Source organism: Ochotona curzoniae, unplaced genomic scaffold, assembly GCF_017591425.1.
Source record: "Ochotona curzoniae isolate NIBS_2020 unplaced genomic scaffold, NIBS_Ocur_1.0 contig_430, whole genome shotgun sequence".
NCBI classification, from domain to species: Eukaryota; Metazoa; Chordata; class Mammalia; order Lagomorpha; family Ochotonidae; genus Ochotona; species Ochotona curzoniae.
In genome coordinates this window covers 2,084,294-2,110,755 of record NW_024466219.1, presented here as the reverse complement: position 1 = coordinate 2,110,755, position 26,462 = coordinate 2,084,294, and the positions used below count along the sequence as shown (strand labels likewise).

Sequence of the window (26,462 nt, the reverse complement as noted above, 5' to 3'; positions counted from 1 at the left end):
AGCACAGCCATGACTCCAACCAGGCTCACTCCGGACCCTCGGAGACGGCAGCCAGCAGACTAGCCTGGAGTACTTAAGAAATGTTTTGAAAGTATCACGAAATGGTGCTTATGAAAGTGTGCTGTAGGAACTGTGACAACTACAAGAAGGGCAGTTCACAGAAAACGACACTAAAGCAGCTCTACCGCCAACTGCCGTTTTACACTGTCAGATGAAACAAGGGAATGTACAAGCGATCAGTTCTCCGTCGGCGGCGAGTCCTGCGTCACATGTCGAACACGAAGGCAGCTCTGAAAGCTGCCCCTGTGCACTTGTCGTAAAAGCAAACACAATGGCCATCCCTTACCTTGTCGCACTTTGTAAAGTTTTTCAGGATGTAGTTCTACAGCTCAGGGATTCCCCTCCCCCAAATTAAAATCATATAGTCCTTCAGCAACAGATACAAGCCCATTGTTCTGTTCAACAGGTTCTGGTAAGATTAGCACCACCAACAACCTAGCTATACAGGACACCTGGTGTCTCTCTAATTCTGGGACCTGCACCAACCGGAAGTGGGAGAAAGGTTGCAGAGACAATGGTGCAACCTCAGCACGATAGCAGAGGAGGAGGTCGAGAAGTGAGCCAGGAGTTGGGGCTATGGAATTCTTTGTGGAAATATAATATAAGAACCCAGACCTAGAACTCACTGGAGGGAGTAGCACAGTTGGCTGCAAGCAAAGAGTTGTGTACCAACTGCAATAAGTAAAACCGAACCGTAGACCTATGGGTGACAGAGCTTAAAAACCTACCACAAGGAGAAGACTGCTAACCAGAAGTACAATGATCAAGAGCAAAAGAAGAGACAAAGGCACAACTAATATTACTGAAAACTCCCCTGCAAAGGAGCAAATCCCTTTGCCAACCTCAGAGTTAACTGAGAAAGACATTGAGAAAATGGGGGACACAGAAGTCAGAAAACTCATTTTAAAGCTTCTAATCAACAATGAGAAGCACATACAAGAGTTCAAAGAATTTAAGGAAGCAATAAAACAAAATCAAGGCTGGTATATCAGAAACTAAGCACACAGTGGAGCAAATTACAAGTACAGTGGATAGTCTCCAAAGTAGAATGAAGCAAGCAGAAGAAAGAATCTCAGAATTGGAAGATATTTCCTGTCATCATGGAGAAGCAAACAAAAAGCTGGAAGCAGAGCTGGGTCAGGCCAAAAAAAGTATTCATGAACTGCAAGACACTATTAAGAGGCCAAATATAAGAGTTATGGGAGTCCCAGAAGGTGCAGAAAGAGAAACTGGTTTTACAGATATATTTAATGAAAGAATAAAGGAAATTTTCTGTAATGTAGAGAAAAAATTGGGAAACAAGATCCAGGAGGGGCACAGAACTCCCAACAGGCTTGTTCAAAAGCGATCTTCACCACGACACATGATCATCAAGCTCTCTTCAATTGAACATAAGTAAAAGATCCTTAAATGTGCACGTGAAAAAAATCAATTGACATATAAAGGAATGCCAACTAAACTCACAGGAGACCTCTCACAGGAAACTCTACAGGCAAGAAGAGAATGGAGTGACATATTCCAGATTCTAAAAGAAAAAAATTGTTGGCCTAGGATAACACATCCAGCAAAGCTTTCTTTTGTCTTTGAAAATGAAATAAAATTCTTCCAGAGTAAAGAAAAGCTAAAAGAATTTGCCTCTTCCAAACCTGCCCTACAAATGATACTTAAAGATGTTCTCTTGACAGAGAAGAGGAAGAGCAGCAAACAAAACCAAAAGCAAATGGGAAGAATATTCCAGTAAAATGACAACAGAAAACTAAACCAATGAACAACCCATTGCTAAAATGACAGGACCAAAGTACCACCCATACATATTAACACTGAATGTAAATGGCTTAAGCTCAATCAAATGGCATAGATTAGTAGACCAGATTAAAAAACAAAACTCATCTATTTGTTGTCTAGAAGAGACACACTTCACCAAGAAAAATCAGCGGAAACTATATCTCACGGGATTTGATGGTTTCTGTTAGTTTCATCTCTTCAAAACACTTTCTTCTGATTAAATCCTTCAATGACTCATAGATAATGCAGTGGCATTATTTTCTTCAAGAAGGTTCTTGATTTTCATTTCTTCAGCTACACGTTAGTCATTCAGTAGCATGTTATTTAACTTCATAGTGTTGTTAATTTCTTTTTTCTTCCTGTTGTTGATTTTGTTTTGTGGCTCTTCATTTAAGGGGATGTATAGTAGCTGTGTAATGGAGACTGTTATTTCTAGTAACATGTTCTTTAACTTCATGGCATTGTAAATTTCTATTTTTCTTTCTATTATTGATTTTGTATTATGACTTTTCATTTGAGGGGATGTACAATAGCTGTGAAATGGAGACTAACATCCAGATGTGAGGATACAATGTAGTATGCATTTCTACTTCCAGACAAAGATGGACTTACAATGAAACTGTTTACTATATCTTGACAATAGGATTCTGGACTCTCTGCCATTGTCCATGCCTGCAATGATGGGCATACAACTGTGTATGAAGAACTAAACTTTAGTAATGATATAGAGGAATTAGGAGGTTGGGGGGAGATTGGGGCTGGGATAAGGGAAATACCAGGAATCTCTGGAACTGTATCATAAAATGACAATAATAATAAAGCCAGTGTTGGACGAAGAGGCTTACTTTGCAGAGTCAGGCTCACGCTGCGCTCCGCCACGCCAGCGTCATTCGCGGCCACACACGTATAGTCACCGGCATCTTCCTTCTACAGACACAAACCACGAGTCGCTAAACACATGAACACACGGAGCAAGCCAACGCACCTCCGCACCACGGCGCTAGCTCATTTGAGATCTAAGTGGTATTAGATTATATGCACAGCGTAGTAAGTGGGTTTAAAAGGAAGTGGAGGGAAAGGAAAGAGCAAAATAATCTATAAGTCTAAACTTTCCCAAAACAGCCCGTCGTGGATTCCCTGTAATAATATGAAATAAAAGCAGAAATAACATTAGGCTATCAATATCTAAAATTATCTTACTAAAGATATCTTTAAAAAGCATTACAATAATCAGTATAAATGGACAATTCTCAAGTTCTAATGGGAAACTAGTAAAAATACATTAAATTGGGCCTCTGTCAACAGTGCATCAAATTTGGAAGGAAAAGTGAGAAACAAATGTACTTGTGGTAATAAATCAAAGTTATGCACACAAAGCTGCCTCCAAAAACCATACCAGGACAAACTTACGCGTGGATTGCAAAAATCCTTTTTGCACAAAAATAATCTTTTAAATTGAAATTTTGAAGCAACCTCGAATATGGGATAGAAAAACACACGCAATATGAATTCGGACTTGTTGATGAGAGCCAGGACTTTTCTAAAGGACTCATGACCAGGAAAACTCAAGCTGCCTTCACAGAAAACAGGTCCATCAAGAAACAGAACAGATATGGAGGAGTTGGAGGTGGTGGGAGAAGAAGGCGGTTTGTGGTTTGGACGTTTAATGGGAGGAGTCAACTGCATCAAACGGAAGTTTCTACTGGGGCTGCAGGTGGATCTGGAAGTCTGAAGTCACAAGGTCAAAGTTAGCACTGGTGTTAGAGTGAGTCCTAGGGACCTCAGACTCAGCACTAGTTATGAAGAGAAACCGTGGCGCTGAAGCGTGGAGTCTCAGTGGTGTTACAATGACCACAGGGCTACATCAGCTCCGAATGGAAGGACCGATGACAACAACTAGCACTGGAGTAACACCGAACAGGAAAGAAGACTCCAAGACATCCATCGGGTTAGGTGGTTAGATAAGCCACTTTAGTTTTTATTTCAGTTGATTAAGCAATAAAACACCTAAGAGTACTTGTCAAACTCATGTCAAAAATTAATGGTATGCATTCTCTGAGAAATCTGGGAATAAAACATCTCACTTTGGGGTCATTTGACCCTGCCTTCTCTCAACTTCCTCGCCCCCAGCCCCCTGTCCTAGCACCCCTCATTCAGGGTTCCTGAGCCCTGTGAAACCTAATCTAGTTATCCTCTTACCAATGAAATCTACCCTGTAATTTATTTATATGCTTTTAACTCTTCAGTTCACTTGTTCTCAGAATGGAGGAGGCCATTTCCAACGTGAAATTAACAGGTCAAGGCTCAGAAACAGAGAAGCATTTTTCACTGCCTATCCATACTGGAAATGATTGATAATACCAACTTCTGCCACTGTTTCTATCTTTTGGAACAGCTCCTTAGTTCACATTTTTGAGATTTTAAATGTAAGAATGTAGGACAGTCCTTTCTCACGCGTGGCATTCGGCGGGGGTAGGGGCAGGAGCGTTCACAGCCATCCCAGCATGACTTACGACAGTGCCGTAGATGGCCAGGGAGCCGTTGCCCAGCTGCCGGATCCTGTGGTTGGTTTCAAGCTCCACGCCCTTCCTGTTCCACTGGATGGTTGGGGCAGGGTCTCCTCTCACCTCACAATCCAAGACAGCATTACCTCCAAGTGGCTGGATCCAATTAGAAGGGTACTCACCTTTGAAGACGGGAGGTTCTGGAAATAGCGTAAGATAGGGACAAGTAAAAGGAAGGGATTTTTACACGATACCCTGGTGATTTTTTTCTACTCATTCGGAAAGAATCTAAAAAAGTGAGAGAGGAAGCCACTTTAAAAACTCATGAAGTTTCTGTAATCAACTATTCATGCCAAGCCATCAGACAAGTTTATCAAGTTCCATTTTGTGTGAAATTTCCTTACTTATTATGCCTGACCTACCGGAGAGCTGAAAATTCCTGTTTCTCCCACGTGAATTAGCAAGTGAGAAACAGGTTTAGATGGATTACTAAGCCAAAGCTATATTGTCTTAGCACACAAAGGGGGCAGGCACAAGCATTCACCATAAGCACCATGAATCAGTGACAGACTGGGAACAGCACTCTCACTTACCCTTCACGTAAACAAACCCGATGGCCTTCACAAGGCCCACGCTGTTCTCGGCCGTGCACGCGTAAGTCCCCGAGTCCGCTTTGGCCACACGCTCCACAAGGAGCTCACTGTGCCCCCGGGCACTGTCGAAGTGGGCTGAGGAAAACAAGTCCGGTCTCAGCACAGTGGCCTCTCAGTCACCAGGGAAGTCTCGGCACAGCTCGGGGTTGTCAGGTCAGATTCATGGGCTGTCCGGCAAAGGGAGCCGCGAGGCTGCAGGACCCTGGCACGGCCTGCCTCCCAGCTCCTTCCCCCAGCTATGGACAGTCCACTGAAGAACGAAAAACAGCGCCCAAAACAGGAAAAGGGAAGGAAAGCAGCCTCTTTCAAAAATTATTGTAGGCTTAAAGCACACCTTTCATCTAAACATGCTGGTTAAAGCTGGCTCATAATCCTGGGTTCCAACAACCTCTGAAACGCGAATTTTCCATTTCTTGGATATCACCACCATGTTTCCTCCCAGACAATTTATATTGAAAGCATGGAAACCATTGCAGCTATAATTCAACTAGCTTGGCAATTCAAAGAGGAAATCATGAAGAGCACATGCTAGTTAGGCAATAATGACAACATGATCAAATCTGTAATAATTTAAACTTCTCCACAAATCATAAATGGAGAACATAGAAATATTTACAAAGTTAGCTATGCTATTTGGAATAGAATGCTGGGTAAACATGTTAATCCTAGAACAGCTATGTGAAGTAGGTTTACCACAAACACTTTCCCTTACTTAAAAGTTACTTTTTGGGGGGCCAGTGCTGTGGCTCAGTTTGGCAAACCTGCAAGAGCCAGGATCCCACAGGGGTGCTGTTCTATGTCCTGGCTGCTCTGTTTCCCATCTTGCTTCCTGCTTGTGGTCTGGGAAAGCAGTGGAGGCTGGCCCAAAGCCTTGGGAACATGTACCCACACGGGAGACCAAGAGGGCTCCTGGCTTCAGATCTGCTCAGCTCTGGTTGTAGTGGGCTTTGGGGTGTGAACCAACAGATGCAAGATCTTTCTCCCTATTTTTCCCTTTCTGCCTTTACAATAAAAATAAAAATTAACCTTCAAAGTTTTCAATAGGTAAATGTGTTCTACACCCTCAGGCAACAGTGCTGAGTGCATCTTTTAGAGTCTTTCCTCAGTGAGGTGTACTGCTGTCATTATGATGGTGAGGAATTAGTTATTAACATACGCCTTTATTATGGAAAAAACTCTGAAGTGGATTGCATTTTTTAGTAAGATATTTAGTAATGACAGTTGTACAGTATTTCTGAATTCAACCGCTTCCTACTAACAAGGTTCTTTCACTGATGACAGGATCTACAGGGCACGTGGAGGTCTGTTTCCCACAGGTTCCCACTGTGCCTAGAAGCTTCCACCAGAAACAGTCCCGCACAGTTGACTGACACACTGAGCAGCACTCTCCTGTGTAAACTGGGTCAGTCTTGGGCAGTTCAACTATGGCTACCTTCTCCCACCGGGTCGCAGGAAAGGACCTCACAGGGGCCAAGTGTCCATGCTGGACAAGTGAAATGTCTTCAGGAAGTTCATGGACAACGCAATTAAGGAAAAAATATGCATGATTTTCAAATTTTTTCTCATTAAAAAATGCTCTTCAAATTAAAATTTTCTATTCACTTTCCATGATATTATCTCCTCAGAGGGGAGATAGATTACTGTTGGGTTAAAAAACTTACCTACAACTTGTAAGGTCCTACGACCAACTTCTCCTTTAAGAGAATGATCAGAACATTTATGAGGGATCTTCAAAAAGGTCATGGGAAGTACATGCTATAAAAACATTACCAGGGCAATTAAAAGGTTTTTTCCTACAAAGGTAAACTGATCTATGATAATCAAGTTACTGGAGCCAGTGTGGTGGCACACAAGCTAATCCCCTGCCTGTGGTGCTGGCATCTCACATGGGTACCAGTTTATGTCCTGGCTGCTCACTTTGTCCAGCTCCTTGCTCATGGCCTGCAAAAGCAGAGAACAATGGCTCAAGTCCGTGTGCCCCTGCACCCAGATGGGAGACCCAGAGGAAGCTGCTGGCTCTTGGCGTTGGATTGGTTCAGCTCTAGCCATGGCAGCCATTTGGGGAATGAAAAGCAGAGACAATCTTTCTCTCTCCTTTGTCCCTGCAATCTTGACATTTTAAGTAAAATAAAGAAATCTTAAAATAAAAAACGAATCAAGCCCTGAGGAGGGTGTTGTGCTGCAGAGAGTAAAGCCGCTCCCAAAGATGCTGCTGCTGCCTTACACGGATCCCACTTATGTGTCCGCTGCTGCAGTGCCAACCCAGCTTCCTGCCAGTGCCAACCCAGCTTCCTGCCAGTCCTAACCCAGTTCCCTGCCAGTGCCAACCCAGCTTCCTGCCAGTCCTAACCCAGTTCCCTGCCAGTGCCAACCCAGCTTCCTGCCAGTCCTAACCCAGCTCCCTGCCAGTGCCAACCCAGCTTCCTGCCAGTCCTAACCCAGTTCCCTGCCAGTGCCAACCCAGCTTCCTGCCAGTCCCAACCCAGCTCCCTGCCAGTGCCAACCCAGCTTCCTGCCAGTCCCAACCCAGCTCCCTGCCATGGTCTGCTCCAGTTCTAATCCAGCTCCCTGCCATGGTCTGCTCCAGTTCTAATCCAGCTCCCTGCCAATAGTCTGCTCCAGTTCTAATCCAGCTCCCTGCCAATGGCCTGCCAATGGCCTGGCAAAAGCAACAGATGGCCCACCACTCAACTATGTGGAAGAACAAGATGAAGCTTGTCACTTCATCCTGGTAGAAGGTTGACTGTTCATTTAGGGGAATGAACCAGCAGATGGAGGATCTGGCTGTCTTTAGCTCCTCCTTCTTTTTAGCTCTTTCAAAACAACTAAGCAAATTTAAAAGAAAATTCAGTCACCAACCTGGGATAACATTGTTATTGAAGGTCCATGTCAGCTTGGGCAATGGGACGCCAGTTGCTGTACAGCTCAGTCGGAGTTGTTGGCCTTTATTTAACGACACATCTCCGGGGAGTTCAGTAAAAGTGGGAAGGACATGCACAGCCAGGCTGACACTGTGTGTATCTTCACCCGCAGCGTTGCTGGCTGTGCAGGTGTAGACGCCTGAATCCTCCAACTACAAAAGAGAAATCACTGTGACTAAAGCACCTCATCTTGTAATACATTAGATAACAAGGAGTTGCACAACTTAGTTCCCAGTGATCATGCTTAGGTAATGACTGCTTAAAGTTCCTCTAAATCATCAGGTGATCTGTTATATCATGTAATTTACATTGCATAGGTTAGAAGTTAGCCCAAGCTTTACATAACTGCAATAATCACTTTATGGTAAGTTGACTAAAGTGTGCTGCTGGTCTACACGTTATACAAATTCGCAAAGGCTGACAGCATCTGGACAGCACAGCTGGCTCTCTGGGCCACAAACCTTCAAAGGCCATTGGAACTGGCACGAAACAGCAGCAGCAAGGACAATTTCACCTGCACTTTCAGCGGCCAGCTCTCCTCGCTCAGCCTACACCATGCACAGGCAGTACTCCCCTCTTGTTTAGGGGTGCCACTTGCTTCCAGGAACGGGCAACCTTTCCTAGACTCCCTCCCCCTGTCACTGGTTGCCTCTTTTCCGTTATATTTTTCTATCTTGCCTTCAACAATGAGGTGAGCATGAGGGAGGACTCTACCCAGTCCTCTGACCTCCGGCACGGGGATTCTCCTCATTGCTCTGGCTTCAAATACCATCTAGATAGGCTAGCGACCTTCAGTGAACTCTTCATTCCAACTCTGCTCGGAGGTCTACAAGACATTTCAAGCACATGTCCCAAGCCGAACCCCTGATCCCCTGCCCTTCCTGTGCCCCTGCAGACTCTTGCCAGCTCGCTGCCAACCATTTCATCCTATCTCAGTAGTTGACACATCATCCAGACAGAGTTCATCTTCACTTTTTCCATCCTCACAACCTGCTCACAATCCATCAGGAAACTGTAGCTTCAGATGCTGTGCAGGATACTGCCGCTTCTCTGCTCACACATCCCGCGTCAGGATCCATCGTTTCCCCCACTCTCTCAGCTCTTCCTAACAGGCCTCTCTGCCTGTGCTCTTGTCACAAAAGCTCATGCAATCTTTTGAAAACACAAGGCAGTTAACACTGGTCCTCTGCTCAAAACCTACAACGCTCACTGTGTTTGGGCTCCTTGTCTCCCACGTGGGACCCCGCAGGGAGTGTCAGGCACCCAGCTTGGGCGTGGCCCAGCCCTGGCTTTCATGAGAATATTGGAGAGTGGAGCAGTGAGTGAAAGTGCTCACCCTCTGTGTTATTTCTGTTTTTCCAACACAATGAACATTTAAAAAAATGGATCTAGACTTTTACTGAGAGTGAAGGACAAAATCAGTCCCACTGTTACAACAAAGACCTCCAGGACCCTCTTGTAAGGAGTTGCCCGAATATCCCACCCTGGACCCTACGCCATTTCGTCTTCCTCACAGCTCATGAAATTCACACCAGTCCAGCCATCCACCAATCAGATGTGACCCAGCATTTCACCTGAGAATCCCATCCCAATCTTCCCCAACCCAGCCCACTCACCAATCATCCCTAGACATTCACCTGCAGGCACCAATCCCCTGGGGCCTGCCCTCAAATCCCTCCCAATCCCCGCCCCCTACACCTGGCAGACACAAAGGCCCCCAGGTGCGGCTCTGTCTCTCTCTTCTTCCGGCCTCCCTTTCCCCTCTTCTCTTCCTCCTCCCCCTCCCCCATCACCACCTCCACCCCGTTCCTGCCCCACCGGAATAAACCTCCTAAGATACCTTATTGCATCTGGTGTTTTCAGCTCACGGTAAAGAGCCAGGTTGCGGGAATTCGCTGCACATAATATCGTAATAATGTATGAACTAGAACTTACACTGTTTTAAATAACACCTCTGATTTCCCTTGCTGCATTACTGGCTGAAGAACCTAGATGTTTTCTGCTTTTGTGATTTCTGCCTTTCTTGCTTGGCTGGGGGCTGTGTGAACTCCAGGCCTGACAGTCTACGTGACACCCGGCAGGTCACCTGGCAGGTCACCCGGCAGGTCACCCGGCAGGACACCCGGCAGGTCACCCGGCAGGTCACCCGGCAGGTCACCCGGCAGGACACCCGGCAGGTCACCCGGCAGGACACCCGGCAGGACACCTGGCAGGTCACCCGGCAGGTCACCCGGCAGGTCACCCGGCAGGACACCTGGCAGACCACTCCTCAGGAAGGAGGTCCCTAGTGTTTGATAAGATTCAGCATCCTACAGCCCATCAGTTTGTACTTCTTGAAAGTTGCTTGCTTCAAACTCACCAATAGAAGCCTGCCAACTTGCTCTTTTTGAAAGTTAACAGCTAAACTGACGAATCATGACTGTATAATTATATGGAACTGTGCTGTTGAACCTCGCTCTTTTTCCACCCTGCTGTTCCTGCTGCAGCCTCGGCTGCGCCTGCCCCTCCCCACCCTGCCCTGCTGGTTGGGAGACCTCGGCTGAATAAACTGCCCTTTATGCCTTAGCACCGACTTCAGACTCGATGGTTCTCTGGGGACCTCAAAATCCGGCACAACACTGGTCTGCCGTTTCTCCATCAGCCCGTTTCTGCCTTCAGTTGCTTTCTGCCGGACCCGCGGCCTCCCCCTCCAAACACCTGCTTGTCCAGCCCACTTCTTCTGGTCTTTGTCCAATGCTGCTTTCACATCTTGTTCCATACGACAGTCTGCCTCGCTCTGACTCTTAAGGGTCATTCTGCCCTGCTCCTGCATCCCACATCATGTTGGAGCTGACTTTCCATTTACACTAGTAGTGCTAGTTTGACTGCCCTCGTTCTCCAGAAAAAACTCCGTGAGGGCAAAGCCCTCTGATTCTTTTCTTCCCTGACACATTCCCCATGTCAAAACTGCAGCTGCAGAATGCACTCAACTGCACCACGGGATCCATGTCCACACTGGTTCCCAGGAGCTTTTTGTAGTACTCCTGGAGATGTAAAGTTAATTTTTAAAAATTTATTTTTATTTGAAAGGCATAGAAAGAATGAGTGAGTGCTCGATCAATCTTCCATCCAGTAGCTTACTTCCCAAATGCCCCCAATAGCCAGGTGGGGTCAACCGAATCCAGGACACAAGTACTTGAGCCACAACCTACTGACTCCCAGGTGGGCACTAGCAGGCAGCTGCAATGGATGTTTACTAGGCAGAGTTGGAACCCAAGCACCTAACAATTGGCCCATTAATTTAATTTTGTGACCAAAATTTATGATTGAGGAATATGTTTCCAAATTAAATTATGAAAAGAAGCTGAATTAGCAGTTTGCTTTATTGCATCTATTTATATCCTTAAACTTACCACAGCATTCTCCAAAATGAGTCCTCCATAAGGTTCGACTGTGTATTTTCCTAACAAGTTAGCCAAAGGAACATTGTCTTTCTTCCAGCTGATGGTTGGTGTGGGTATCCCATCGGCCTCACAGGCAAGGACAGCTCTGGAGTTCTCACTGACCGTGTGGTGCTCCTCTGTACTTCGGATCCTGGGTGGTACTAGAGGGTTGAAAAAGACTGACATTCAGGAAGGTGAGTTCAACAATGCCTTCAGGCATATTGAAAATTAACAAGCAAAAGACTCGCTTGAGGGGAATTCTGCAAGAAATATTTTTTAAAATTTAGACATTTCCAGCGGGTATGATGGCTCGACTGGCTAACCATCCCCCCAACAAGGGCCAGCATGGGCACCAGTTCATCTCCCAGCGACTCCACTTCCCATCCAGCTCCCTGCTTGTGGCCTGGGAAAGCAGCAGAGAATGGCCCAAAGCCTCGGGGCCCTGCATCCTGTGGGAGACTGGAGGATGCTTGAGGTCCTGGCTCCTGGCTTCAGATTGGCTCAGCTTTGGCCATTATGGCCATTTGGGGAGGATCTTCCCATCTCTATTCCTCTCTGTAAATCTGCCTTTCCAACAAAAATAAACTTAAATGATCAAGAATTCTGCTTTCAAAAGACAAAAACATATTCTCCTACTGCCCAAACACTGAATTTTGGAATTATTCAAACCTATCGATGATAAATGGATCAACTCTAAAGACATTTTGATAAACAACAAGCTCACACAGGATCTCAGCAAAAACATCACTGCTGCGAAAATTATAATATTTCATCCTTTTTCAAGATTGAATGAGTACAAGCATATTGACAGTTACATGTCTGAATCCTACAGGCAATTCAGAACATATAAATCTATTTCGCTGAATGGAAATATGGGACTTGTGTCTCAGTAATTTACGTTGTATTTTCCTTTTCTCCTTTTGTCTAGCTTCCTTGAGCCTACGACTTACCTTTGGCTGAGGGTTACAGAGTTGTTTTATTTGAAAGGCAGAGTGACAGAGAGCAACAGTGAGTGAGTGAGCGAGCAAGCGAGAGAGAGAGAATGTCTTCCATCCACTCCTCAGATGCCTGAAGCAGCGGGGCGAGGAGGAGGAGGCCGGGGCTAGGCCAGGCCAGGCCAGGCCAGGCCAGGCCAGGAGCCAGCCATTCCCTCTGGCTGCTCCTGGCCGGCAGCAGCTAATCAAGTGTTGGGCCATTATCACTGCCTCCCCAGGAGCACCAGCAGGAAGTTGGATCAGAGTATGCAGTAGCTGGGATCTGAATCAGGCCATTTGAAATGGTGCGCTGGCATCCCAAGCAGTGGCTTCAACTGCTCTTGGTAATGCTCGCCTCCGGAAGGCTATTTTTAAATGGGTTGGGTTGAAGTTTTGGCATTATAATTTCATGATGAACTATTAGCCTCACTGCCTCGTGAGCAGGAATAGTGGTCTGTATTTTTTTTAAACTTAGTTACAAATTTTTGTGGTCAAATATTTGTAATATATACCTATGGATACCCGAGAAGAATAAATATTACTTATTTACAGGTAAAGGATAAATATGTATAGATTAATTCCATTATATTAACATAAAGCAAAGGAATTATTAGAAAGAATATTTAAATGGTGATCTTTATTTTTTAAAGATTTATTCATTTTATTTGAAAGGCAGAGTGAAACAGAGACAGAGAGATCTTCCATTCACTTCCCAAACGAACAGCCTGGGCTGTGTTAGGTCAAAACCGGGAACCCCATGTGGGTCTCCCACACAGGTGAAGGGCCCATCCATCTGGGTCACCTGCTGCTGCTTTTCCAGGTACACCGGCAGGGAGCCGGATTAGAAGCTGAACAACCAGAACTTGAAGTGCTGCTTTGGTGCGGGACACCTGTGTCGTAGGTAGAAGCTAGCCCTTAAACGATGATTTCTATTTACAATTTCTATTTCTAAACTACACACCGTTTTCGTTAAAAATGCTTCCACCTGCGGATGGTCATTTGGCCCAGTGATTAAGACACACACGTCTCATGTCGGAGTGCCTGGGTTCTGTACTTGGCTCCTGCTCCTGACCCAGCTTCCTTCTAATGCAGACCGTGCTGCAGTGATGGTTCAGAAGCTGGGCTGCTGACACGCCCCTAAGAGACCGAGACTGCATCTCTGCCTCTCGGCTTTGGTTCCTCCTCTGGCCAGAGGCCACCACGGACATCTGAACAGTGAATCAGTGGGCGGCAGCCATTTCTCGGCCTCTAGAACATTTAAAAAAAACTTGTCTCCACTTGGAACCGTCTCAGTAATGGAAACTGTCAGATATCAAATTCAATCAAAAGATAATCATATTCCAAAAATGTTTGAAAAAAACTGGAGAGCAGAGTGTCTTCATTTAAAATAAGAATCACCTCTGAAAACAGTAGCTAGAATTAACTTCTTAACACTGATGAATAAGGGCTCTATCATTCGTCTTAAAATACACAATAAAATTAAAATATTTCAGTGTTGATCTCTCAATGTTTTAGTTATCAATGCACAAAACAATACTTTTTCTTTTGTAAAAATATGCATGCCAATATATTGCTTCATTAGAACACAGCCACCGCCTACACAGTGATGTCTCAGCTCACAGGTGGATTCCTGGATGTGATGGTCCAGTGGCAGGAGAGCTATCGTAGTCTGGGTGAGCACTCTATGGTGTGTACACAACATATCATCCATACTTTCCCTTCTCAGAGGGGATCCGCAGTACGCAAGGATGGCTGTAAGGAATCAAACAGACCTGCATTCACATTAGCCTTACACTCTGTTTATGTAACATCGGTCACGTGGACTGGTTTTGAGCTGCCACAATGGGCAGCACAAGAAGTTAACACACATGAGCCACAAAAGTAGGCACATGCCACAACAACCTCATGGGAGGGGATTCCTGGTAACCCGTTAGGGGTCCTGGCAGGACGGTGTCCTCCCACAGGGGTACACACAGGCACAGCCTACAGAAGAGTGAGCTGGACCTGCACTGCCCCTGCCCCATGGCTCATTTTACCCGCTTTGGACTGCCTTTATGCTTGCTCTCGTGGCCCCCTGTCATCACTACGGTAACGTGCCAGCCTGCCTTAACTCAAGCGAACCAACATACCGTGCACAGTGAGCGCGGTGCTCCTGCTGCTGGATCCGGCCACGTTGGTGGCCGTGCATGTGTACTGTCCGGCGTCACCAGGCTGAGCGAAGGCTATGTGCAGAGTCCCCGAGTTGAGGATGCGCAGGCGCAACGACTCCACAATCAGCTGGCCGCCTCGGTGCCAGGTGATGTCAGGTCGCGGCAGGCCGTCGGCCTCGCAGGGCAGGGAGACGGGCTTGTCCACGGCAGTGGTGTGCTCCAGTGGCTGAGCGCTGATGACAGGAGGCACTGGCAGAGACAGAGTCCAAGCCCCCTGTTGGCAGCACGCCTGCCCAGGACTCCTGGAGGTGCTGCTGCAGCACAGTGGTCAGAAACAAGCCCTCCTGCCAACCTGGAGGAGCCCCACTCCGCTTCACTGGGTCACAAAACGCACTGAGCTCATTTCACAACGCCAGCCTCGCCGTAACTAACAGGCGCAAGGCACTAAGCATACTCGTGAAGGTTTGTCTGTCTGGACAATGGGCAGATGTATTTTCCTCAGCAGTCACTGATCAGCCGACTCGCTCTGGGCATCAGACCTCTGAGGCAGACCCTTCCTGGCCTGCTGACACTTGCCGATGCACCTGCTACGGAGCTTAGCCCACACTCTTGCAGAGTGGCCACGCATCACGAAGTACTGTTTGGATTGGATCACGGAAACTATATAGAACAAACTTTCAACTTCCTCAGAAACTGGTGGAAGCGCTTAAGAGAAGGATTCCCTTCCAAGTGTTGGCAGGAGCTCCCCGCTCAGACACTGGCCGAGACTTCCTACCCCACCTTAAAGCACCCACTGCACAGACACACGTGAAGCAATGAGGAGTAACTGCGGTGTGATTACTCATAATGGCCAGAACCGCTCTGACAGCTGCATGCTTGCTGCTATGCCATACTGCGCCTTGGGGGATAGTCCATTAGAACTGCTCATGTCTGGCTCGTACACTCTCTTCCCTGACTTACTAATTTTTATTTGAAAGACCTGCACATAGACAGAGAGGGATCTTCTTTCTGCTGGCTCACTCTCCAAATGCGACACTCCCTCCAGGTCCCCCAGCTGGGTGCAGGGGCCTGACCGCCTGGGGCATCACCAGCTGGTGCCCATTAGCAAGGCGTCAACGCTGGAAGCTTAGGCAGGATTTGAACCCAGGTGCTGAGACGAGGGGTGTCAGGGTCCTGCTGGACCAGATGCCGGCCTCTCCCTTTAGAATAGCAAAAGCTTAGCTGTTCAAAGCAGTTGCATCTTCGTCCCTCTGTTGCTCCTTTGCTGATAATTTTAATCATTTAATGAAGAAAAACTCCCTCAAGCCTGGACACTTCACCTTGAGCAACTTGGCTAAACTGCATTCAGCCAGCTGCCTGCGTCTTCCTCCCGCGCGCTTCCTCCCGCACGCCGCAAGCGCTTCCTCCCGCGCGCGCGCTTCCTCCCGCACGCCGCGCGTGCTTCCTCTCCTGGCTCCCCGCTGGCTTTCCTCGGGCAGCTCTGCTCTCAATGGGGGCCTGTTCCAGCGTCCTCACCTTTCTTGGACCTTTCACCAATACACTGCCCCACGGTACATGAAAATGCACATAAACACAATCCCTGCATTGTCTTATTTCTTTGAAATGGCAGAGAGACAGAAAGGGAGTTAAAGACAAGCCGTCCGTTCCACTGGTTGCCTCCCCAAAGGGCCAGCACGGCCAGGTGAGGCCAGGCTGACGTCAGGAGAACCCCGACACGGCGGCCTCGGTTCACCTCCAGGAGCAGTTTCGAGCTACACTGTCTTCTATCCACACAGGTCTTGGACCTGAGGGGCGTTACTAAGTAAAGCTCAGCTCTCCTGCACTGGGATGCCCTCATCTGGTCACCCAGATGGGCAGGATGGAGCTGAATGCATCCAGGTCTCAGTTCACAGGTCTCAGTTGGCACACAGGTTAAACTCAGGAACTAGTTCTGGGATGTTACACTTAATATTTTAGGGCTGTAGTTGGCCATGATTAACTTAAAACAGAAAAAAAAGGCATGAACAAGTGGGAACTGTTGTGCCAAATGGAGGATTATCGACACTACAAATATGAAGGGATTCTGTTTTCTTATACAAACAATAGTAAAAAAATGAAGTTCAATTTTTTTCTAAAGGTAATAGAGAAACAGACAGGATAATGGAAATGGAGACTTTTGAGAAGTACAGGAGAAAGCAGAGTGCTTTTTTACATATCTGAGTACCAGGCTTTCCCCGGTGCAGACATGTTGGAAGACCCAGAGGGGAATGACTTGGTACCTTGGACGTTCAGCTTGACTTTGCCCACGGCGGTCCCGGCGGGGTTCTGCGCCACGCACATGTACACACCAGCATCCTCTCGGGCAGCTCTGGCGATCTGCAGGCCGCCCCCGGGCAGCACGGTGCGGCTGTGGCCTACATCACCATGAGGAGCAGAGTGGCATCTTAATTTCTATGACAGCACGTTCCTGACTTGCTTCATAAAAGACCGAATGTGCCAGGACTCCCTGGGTAGACACGGGGCAGGCACCTGAAGTGGCGGCGTTGATGCCTTCTTTCTGCCACGTGATGAGAGGGCTGGGTGTCCCTGCTGTGTCACACGGCAGCAGGACGGGGTTGTTGAGGGTGACGTCTACCTCGCTGGGCTGCGGCTGAATGACGGGAGGCTCTGCAGATGCAACCGACAGAGAGGCGTGGCAGCACCCATTCACAGCCCAAGGGGTCCATGCAGGCACAGGCATACACAGGCCGGGGCTCAGATCTCCAACGTAACCGCGTGAGAAGTGACTACAGCCACATTTTCTGCTGTGCATCTCACTATGAAAGACACTTGCCCCCTGAAAAGCCCCGGAGAACAGTAAGCCTGGGGTTGCTCTGTGTGACCTGTCATCTGTGTGCCTGTGTTAGTCTGCTGAAAAGCATCCTGAGGCTCTCACACCCAAGGAACTACTGTGGTCCAAGAACAGGCACCATGAAAGGCCCCAGTGATGAACCAGTAACACCCAAACCCGGCAAGCCTGAAATGGGCAAAGCACCTCACATACCCTGGACACGAAGGGTCACGTGACGGTGTGCAGAGCCAGCGGCGTTCCTCGCCATGCAGGTGTATCTACCCGCGTGACTGAGCTGGGTGGCAAATATTTCAATTGCTCCTGAAACAGAAGAAGTTTTAATGTACGGTGCATCTTCCTAAAGCTGCAGATGTCCGTCACCTTGCAGAGATGCTCGGCTTATGCTCACGTTTGTATCCCTCACAGTCATGTTGTTGTTACTGTGAAGATTTTATGATATATCTGAAAGTCAGAGACGCAGAGTGTGAGGGAGAGACAGACAACGTGCTTCCATCCACTGCTTCACTCCTGAGACAGCTGCAATGGCCAGGGCTGCAATGGCCAAAGCCAGGAGCTTCTTTTGGGTTTCCCATGTGGGTTAGGAACCTAAGCAGTTGGGCTATCTTCTACGGCTTCCCCGGGCCATCAGCAGAGACCTGGACAGGCAGTGGAGCACCAGGACTCTCACTGGGTGCTGACAGACAGGTGGCAGCTCTGCCCACTATAATCATGGACTGCATTATTGAGCCATTATTTACATATCATGAAAGTCACCCACTTAAAATGTTCAACTCAATGATCTTTCGCACATTGAAGAGGCTGCAGTTACCAGCACAGCTTGATTATGGAACTTTTGCATCACCTCACAAAGGATCCTGGTTCTCAGTCATCCATAGCCCCACCCTCAGCCCCAGGCTGCCATGTATCTATGGCCTGTCTCTGAAGACTGGACTTTTCTGGATTCTTTGTGACAAGGGGATCACACAGGATGTGGTCCCCTGTGTCTCTGGCTGTGAGCACACTGGCTTTCAGCTTCATCTGCTGTAGGATGTGCCATTATTCTGCTCCGTTTTAATGGTAAATGGAATTGTATTATGTGGATATATTAATGTATAGATTCACCAGCTGAATCAATTCCACTTTTTGCTTCTTGTGAAAGATGTTGCGTGAACATTCATGCACAAGTCTTTGTGCGTGGGTGTATCTAGGGTCAAACCCGACAAGTAGGGTCTAACACTTGGAAAAAGTTCTAAGTGCTTTTCTTAGCACACATGTAGTGTTAAAGATAGGTAACTTATATTTTTTAGTTGAGTTGCTGCCATCTACAAAGGCTTCTAAGATAGCCAACATGGCTTGCCTTGAGGGACAAGTTGCATCCTGAGAACAACTTTCCATCAGTTTTCCTCCCAATGAAGAAACAAACTCCCCTAGAGTAACACGTACAGGCAGAGCTCTAATGTGTCAGTTACAACTCCCGTCCGTCCTCAGCGTGCTTTCCCAACGCAGGGAAGTTCTCTTCTTTCAGAAATGTATTTGTTTCAAACAGAGTGTGACAGGTAAAGGCACATTCTATCCTCTGGTTCACTGCCTGAACGCCAACAACAGTTGAAGCTGGGCCAGGCCAAAGTCGGGGGTCAGAAAATCCGCCAGGGTTTCAAATGTGACCACAGGGACCTTCCTTCTGAAGCCATCATCAGTTGCTTCCCAGAGCCATCAGCAAGGAAGCTGGACCAGACACTGAGCAGCAGGATTCGAACTAGCGCTCACAACACCTGCCCATGAACACCAGTGTGCAACACCCAGACTTCCATCACAGACATGCTGCTTTCTCCCCAGCAAACTCCTGAAATCAAAAACTGTTCCCGGGCCAGCATCAGGGTGTAGTATGTCCCTGTGGTGTCTGTTCATGTTCTTGCCCAGCTCCCTGCTGATGTGCCTGGAAAAGCAGCAGCAGACGGCCCCACTGTACGCCGCCTGCCACCCACATGGGAGACCTGGATGAAGAGCCTGGCTTTGGCTTGGCCCGCTCTATCCCTGGCTGTTGCAGCCATCTTAAGAGTGAGCCAACAGACGGAAGATTTCTCTAACTCAGATTTTCACATAAATAAATAGACAGATAGATCAGTATTTAAAAATCCAAAACCATTTAACATAGCGCTTCCAACAGCCTTTTTAATCAAGTTCAAGGTGCTTCATGAGAAGCTCAGTAGAGCATGTGGCCTATCCCTGGCAGCAAACATTTGTTAAATGCATACCCTGGCACACAGGTGGAGAACCTAGCACACCTTACGCTTAGTGTGTGTGCCCAGATTGCCCGGCTCAAGCTCACTCCATTCAGATGTGTCTCAGATATTATTTTTATAACCAGAATTTTCCTCTTCTCTTCCTTTTCCTTCTGAGCCCAACCACATCTTCCTAGGTGCCGATGTGCAAGCCTGCAGTTCCCTTGTCTTTGTTCCAGGACAACAAAAGCCATGCAAGACCGCTGACTGGTAATGATCCACCAGCAAACGGGAGGGCCCTGGGCTGGGTCTCACCTGAGGACAGAACTCGGTAGCTTTCTCCCCTGGGAAGCAGTCTGATGCCATTTCTGGTCCAGTGGATGGAAGGAGCGGGAACTCCAGTGGCAGAGCATGTCAGCACTGCTGGGGCGCCCGTGGTCACCAGGATGTCTGTGGATTCATCTGCGACGGATGGCGGGACTGAAACCACAGGAAGAAAGGAGAGTACGTGATTCTAGCCCTCCGCTCTGCACAGCCTTCCTGTGCCCTGCTTCTTCCTGCATGGAGAGCAGAGCCTCAATCAGCAGAGTGGAGTGGCAGGTGATGGGTGATGCAGTGACCACTCTGGACCCCTGTGCAAAGCTGCCCTACCTTGGACAGTGAGACCTATGGCTCTCTTATCTTCGCCAGCATCGTTGGTCACAGTGCACTCATAGGTCGCAGTGTCATCCACAGAAGGGGAAAGGATCACCAACGAACCGGAAGAAAGGAGCCTACAAGAGAGTTGAAGCATGAGCCGAGCTACCGCTGACCAGTTTTCACACATTTGTCTAGCAGCTCATGTGGTGAACTGAGGGCAACAAGTCTCCGTCCCCATGTTAACATGAGCTTCATCTCTTTGTGGCAAACTGTGGGATGGATGTTATGCTCATATGGGCTCAAAGGGTTAACAGGGTTTCAAATTGAAACCGACAGCAGGCAGCTGAAGAGCTGTCTGAACCTTGAACGTTTTGATGCCGGTATACTGACTGATCCTGCTCTCCTCATTAACACAGGGCAGAAGGGCTTCCTGCAGCCGTCTCCAATGCTACATGTGAATTAGTTCTAAATTTCTCCGTAACTCTGCAGGTTAGCCTTCGAACTCTTCCCGCTGAGAGATGGAGTCCTCCAGGTCTCTCTCACTCTTCTGCTGACAGTGCTGGTTACTCTGGAAGCAGATACCATCCAGGAACTCTTCTAACTCCCACCCAGTTTGCAGCCAAAGCAACGTGCATCACGGTGAACATTCAGGACACCGTGACTGCATATGTGAAGCACAGCGACTCTAGTTTCCAGGCCTGCCCTCTAGGTGTGCACGGATTGAGCAGAAATGGCTTGGTTTAACAGAAACATATTTGACATGTTTCCTTATGCAAGAGCTTTGCAAGGTTTTTACATAATATATACTTCCAAGTTACTGATCATTCAATGTCCAAAGATTGATTAATAGGGTGCAAAAGACAGGAAATGATACCATTTCATGTGAAATCTCCCGCTCTCCTTTCTCCTGGAGTAACTGAGTTGTTTTGTCAAAGACCCATAAAGACATTTGCTTTTAGGGCAAATCCTCTGATAGAATAATCATTAGCTCAAATGAGACAGAAGAGACGATAACACCTAGAGCATCAGAAATCCTAAACGGGCTGACGATGGTTGTTAAAAACCACACACTGCCATATTGTGAATTACAGCAGTAAAGCTAGAGTAATGCAAAAACAGTGGAAAATGCTAAATTTCTTCTCACACATGCTGCCAAGGTATTCAAGGTAAAATTTCATCTTTGCTCCACAGCTAAAGTTTGTGGCTATTTTTTTTTTAAAGATTTTTTTTTTTTATTGGAAAGTCAGATATACAGAAAGGAGGAGAGACAGACAGGAAGATCTTCCGTCCGATGATTCACTCCCAAAGCGGCCGCAACAGCCAGTGCTGTGCCGATCCAAAGCCAGGAGCCAGGAGCTTCCTCGGGGTCTCCCACATGGGTGCAGGGTCCCAAGGCTTTGGGCCGTCCTCAACTGCTTTCCCAGGCTACAAGCAGGGAGCTGGATGGGAAGTGGAGCTGCCGGGATTAGAACCAGCGCCCATATGGGATCCTGGCGCATTCAAGGCGAGAACTTTGGCCGCTAGGCCACGCCATCAGGCTCATTTTGTGGCTATTTTTATAGCACCATTTGTACTTTACAATGCTTTTGTCCTCTGCTTTATAAATTTCAAAAGAGTTAAATAAGCCAGGCTTAGAAATTCAGTCCTGTAGACCTCACAGGACTTACGAATAGAAATGCTGTGCCTATAAACGATTTCAGGTTGAAAACCAAGTGTATGAAAAAAAACATACTCTGCACTCCGGCAAATCCTTCACACTCCCTCGCCAACAGCCTTTACATGCTGGTGCTTGTCAAAGAGCCTGCTCCCCGATGCTGCCGGGGCTCCTTGGGGAAGGCTGCCCTACCTGTACGAGCTCTGATTCTGATCCACATTAAGAAGATGTCCATCTTTCCTCCACTCGATGGATGGCTTTGGCACGCCAGCCGCCTCACAAGCCAGTGTCGTCTGGACATTCACGGTCACGGTGATGTTGGCAGGGCCCACAGCAATTGATGGAGGAACTGAAACAGGCGGGAAAGGCAGAGGGAAACACATGCGGCGATAGGCTGTCACCACATTAACTTAGTGCCCGCACCCAGTTAGACACACAGAACTTTGCAAGTGGAACTAGTGCTGTGATGATCTTAACCACAGGGAGGAGAAAAACCATGGGACCTAACTCTTGAGAATTTAACTTCTCAACAGCCTTGATGTCAAAATCTTCATGATTTTGCTGGCACAGGCTTCAACAAAGTCTGAATACACAGCCTGGTGTATAAAAGTGGATTTACCGTGGACCTGCATGTCAACGCGCCTGCGGTCTGTCCCGGCAGCATTGTTGGCCATGCAAAGATACCGGCCTGTGTCGGCGACCTGTGCTGACTGGATCCGAAGGAATCCATTCTCCAAGACCGAGTATCTGCAAGAAAGATCCCGAGTGAAGTCTCCTGGTTCAGCTTCAGTTCAACGATTCACATGTCAGGGCCAGCTGACAGTGTCATCCACATTGATTTTCTGGTTCAGGGGTCACACACTTACCAGACTCTTGGCAAAAGGATACATAGAAGGCAAAAGGGGGCTTGGTGAATGGGAATTACATTTTTAAAACGCTGAGTTGGAATGCTTATGATCTAGCTAAGAGACTAATTCTAAATAATAAGAGATCAAAATAAAGCATTAGAAAAAAAAAAAGATGGAAGGATTTATGTTTGCATTCTAATGTTGCATCTTTCCAGAACTGTTACCTTGCCTGATTCCCAGGAAGAACGGCTCCATCTTTTCTCCATGTGATCCGTGGGGCTGGCACACCGTCAGCAGAGCATTCCAACACAGCTGACATATTTAAGAGAGTGACAAGACTCTGGGGACCACCCTTTATGTTTGGAGGAACTGAACAAGAGATGCATAGGAGAAAATTCAGCTTTACTAAATAACAAGGCCTCTACCTAAGATCCTGAAGACACAGCATCAGCCGGGCAAACATGGAGCTGTGCTTGCACTCATCTAGATGAGTGTACATAGAATTGTGCTTTAACTCCTCAAGTTTATTCAAGTGAATTTGGGCTGAAAAATAAGCCAGAGTATGAAGAGCAGAGTGTCAAGAGCAGTGTGCTTCCTGGCTGCATCTCTGGCTGAAGCCCAAACACAAGGCAGCTCTGGGATGATGCAAATCGAAGCTGACACTGCTGCTTCCTCTCTGGCCAAATCACAGTCTGAGAATGCTGACAGTGAAACGACTCCCTTAAATAAAGAACAGAAAGCGGGCTATCTTACCGAAAAGGCACATCTGTGATTAATCATACATGTCTCAGAACTGGCATTTATTAATCACTGAGTTCATGTGGGAATAGAAAGCCCGAATATTAATTTAACTATTAGAGTTACTAATTTAACTATTAGAGTTACTAGCTGTACGGATGATCCAACATCCTGTAAAACTTCAAACTGAAAAATCAGAAGGATGCTTGGATGCTTTTGGGAAGTTTAAATTACCCTCCTGAATTTGGCACATTTTGGTGCTGAGATACTATATTTAAGAAAATCTGACTCCTATAGCAGTTTGCATACAAGACATACATGGTACTCTCAAGCTAGCCACGATGTGGAATAGATAATATGCAAATGACACAAGCCATCAAGATATGCTGGCTACAATTAAATATACACTATCCTTTAAGCCAGAATAATATATCTCTACTTTTTAAAATTGAGTTAACTCCTAAGAGTGGTCTTGGTACAAATACTGTAGGTTGTCTTCAAAACAACTAAAATGATCACATGGATCCATTTAGTATGCTAATAAAAAAAGCTTTTCTCTGAAAAACCCTGGGTTATATTTTTGAACAGTCATTTTTTTTCTTACCATTCACAGTAAGAGTAAATTCTCTTGTCTTCCTTCCTGCAATGTTGCTGGCAACACAAGTATAATTGGCTGCATCTCCCAGATCTGCATTGTTAATCTGCAAGTATCTCCCTCCAGAAAGGATTCGGATGCGAGGTGATGCCTGCTTTCAACAAGGCAAATTTATCGTTAAAATGATAAAAAAAGGGGATTTAGTATGATTTTTTCATCACCAGAAGCAAATACAGGGAGCTACAGAAGTGCTGTTAGGTCCACGTCGGGTCTGCCTCCCTGACCTTCCCTGGTGGACCCCGAGTCTCTGGGGAACCCTTCAACCAGTGTGGTGGGGTGGCAGGGCTCACGCAGTAGGTGCCCTGGGCACAAGGACCCATTCGAAGAGGGGCAGGTAAGGCAAGTCACAGTTCTCAGAGCTCTCCTTGGGACTCTGGCTAGAAGTGCTGGGGAGGGGGAAGAGGCACGGCATCTTTGTAATGGAGTCACACGGGGATGGGGCTGAATCCAGGCCAAAGAACCGAGGGAGGACAGACAGACAGACAGACAGACAGACAGACACACACACACACACCTGCTTCTACCTGTACACCCCATGGACCTAGTCACAGCTAACGTTAACTTGACCAGCTCTTCTAGTCCACAGACTTCCTTCATTCGCTTTTCTGTCTTAAGTTCATTCCAGTCTGATCTCTGTACTTTACAACAGAAGCTTCTTGATTAACAAATCAGCTTTAAACTTACAGAAAACATTATCCTCTAATGTTAATTTTTTTTCTCTCTACTTATTTGATACACAGAGAGCTTCCATCTACTGGCTCACTCCCCAGATGTGGTTACAACAGCTTAGGCACAAGCAGGCAGCCTCAACTCCAGCTGGTTTTCCTCTATGATTGGCACGGGCCCAAGTACTTGAAACATCTTCCACACTCCTGGCAGGTGCATCAGTAGGCAGCTGGATCCAAGTGTCACAGGAGAGGCCTAACCTGCTGTACCACAGTACTTGCCAATATCTTCCAAAATCTTAGAAACAAGGCCCAGTATTTTGGCACAGTGGGTCTCGGCTGCTCCATTTCCGATCTAGCTTCCTGCAACAGCCTGGGACACGCAGCAGCAGATGGCATGGCACCCATTTAGGGGATGCAGCTGCAGCTCCCGGCCTCGTCATGGCGCAGCACTGCCTGCTGCAGCCACCTGGGCAGTGAGTCAGGGGACAGAAGCTCGATCTCTCTCCCTCTTCCTCAGAACTCTGTTAAAAACAAACAATTTTAAAAAGCAAACAACCTTTGTCTGCAAATTTCTCAAGCATTTGAGATACTTGTACTTCTAACAGCAACTAAAACGTGCAGCCCAGCTCTGCTGACTCAAATTGGAATAAATTATTCCCTAAACATAAGTTCTGTGACATATTCTAATTCTTTAAAATTTTTTCTTTTATTTCAGAGGCAGACAGAGAGAGTAGCAGAGAGCTCTCACCTGCTACGTCACTCCTCACATGGCATCATAGTTGGGACTGAGGGTTAGCATGCCAAGGACTGGAACGTCCACTGGTTGCCTCCCATGGGCACTTTATCAGATGTGGAGGCAGCATTGGCACCCAGGAGCTCTGATAAAGCTTTCTGGCATTGCAAGTAGCTCAACAGCTGGGCCAAACTTTGGCCCCAGGACACTTTAATTTTTTTTTCAAGTGACACGGCAGGACCTGAGGCTGATAAAAATGGTCAGAGTGCTTCTTGCAATGTCAATCCTCTATATACAGCAGTTAAGTTCAGCCAACTCAGTAAGCCTCACTGCAGTTTCATCACCAGTCTTTCTTCCAAGTTGACTTCTGCTCTCCTACGACCCCCATTCTTACCTGGGCACATCAGAGCCCTGTGCCTGCCCTATCCACTCCCTCCTACGACCCCCATTCTCAGCTGGGCACATCAGAGCCCTGTGCCTGCCCTATCCACTCCCTCCTACGACCCCCATTCTCAGCTGGGCACATCAGAGCCCTGTGCCTGCCCTATCCACTCCCTCCTACGACCCCCATTCTCAGCTGGGCACATCAGAGCCCTGTGCCTGCCCTATCCACTCCCTCCTACGACCCCCATTCTCAGCTGGGCACATCAGAGCCCTGTGCCTGCCTTATCCACTCCCTCCTACGACCCCCCATTCTCAGCTGGGCACATTAGAGCCCTGTGCCTGCCCTATCCACTCCCTCCTACGACCCCCATTCTCAGCTGGGCACATCAGAGCCCTGTGCCTGCCTTATCCACTCCCTCCTACGACCCCCCATTCTCAGCTGGGCACATTAGAGCCCTGTGCCTGCCCTATCCACTCCCTCCTACGACCCCCATTCTCAGCTGGGCACATCAGAGCTCTGAGCCTACCCTATCCACCTCCCTCCTCATGTGGGAGGAAGTTTTCCCTCCCATCTCCCCATCCCGGAGGAAGAGCATCCGCTAAAGCTTATTGCTCACCTTTGATCTAGGCTCCCGCTGCCCCC

The 26,462-nt window shown here is 47.4% G+C and overlaps 1 protein-coding gene across 1 annotated transcript in view; it reads right to left on the bottom strand.

The window, feature by feature from the left end:
* Positions 1 to 26,462, bottom strand: part of HMCN1 (hemicentin 1) — a 350,746-nt gene that overhangs the window by 40,116 nt on the left and 284,168 nt on the right. The window contains exons 72-86 of the mRNA XM_040985773.1: positions 23,984 to 24,125; positions 22,866 to 23,010; positions 22,413 to 22,540; positions 21,986 to 22,142; positions 20,152 to 20,273; positions 19,816 to 19,980; positions 17,492 to 17,599; positions 16,978 to 17,115; positions 16,728 to 16,862; positions 14,449 to 14,718; positions 11,316 to 11,506; positions 7,862 to 8,075; positions 4,943 to 5,077; positions 4,359 to 4,549; positions 2,691 to 2,772 (exon numbers count right to left, since the gene is read on the bottom strand). Of these exons, the coding sequence (XP_040841707.1) occupies positions 2,691 to 2,772; positions 4,359 to 4,549; positions 4,943 to 5,077; positions 7,862 to 8,075; positions 11,316 to 11,506; positions 14,449 to 14,718; positions 16,728 to 16,862; positions 16,978 to 17,115; positions 17,492 to 17,599; positions 19,816 to 19,980; positions 20,152 to 20,273; positions 21,986 to 22,142; positions 22,413 to 22,540; positions 22,866 to 23,010; positions 23,984 to 24,125 (2,323 nt within the window). The remainder of the gene's footprint in view (positions 1 to 2,690; positions 2,773 to 4,358; positions 4,550 to 4,942; positions 5,078 to 7,861; positions 8,076 to 11,315; positions 11,507 to 14,448; positions 14,719 to 16,727; positions 16,863 to 16,977; positions 17,116 to 17,491; positions 17,600 to 19,815; positions 19,981 to 20,151; positions 20,274 to 21,985; positions 22,143 to 22,412; positions 22,541 to 22,865; positions 23,011 to 23,983; positions 24,126 to 26,462) is intronic.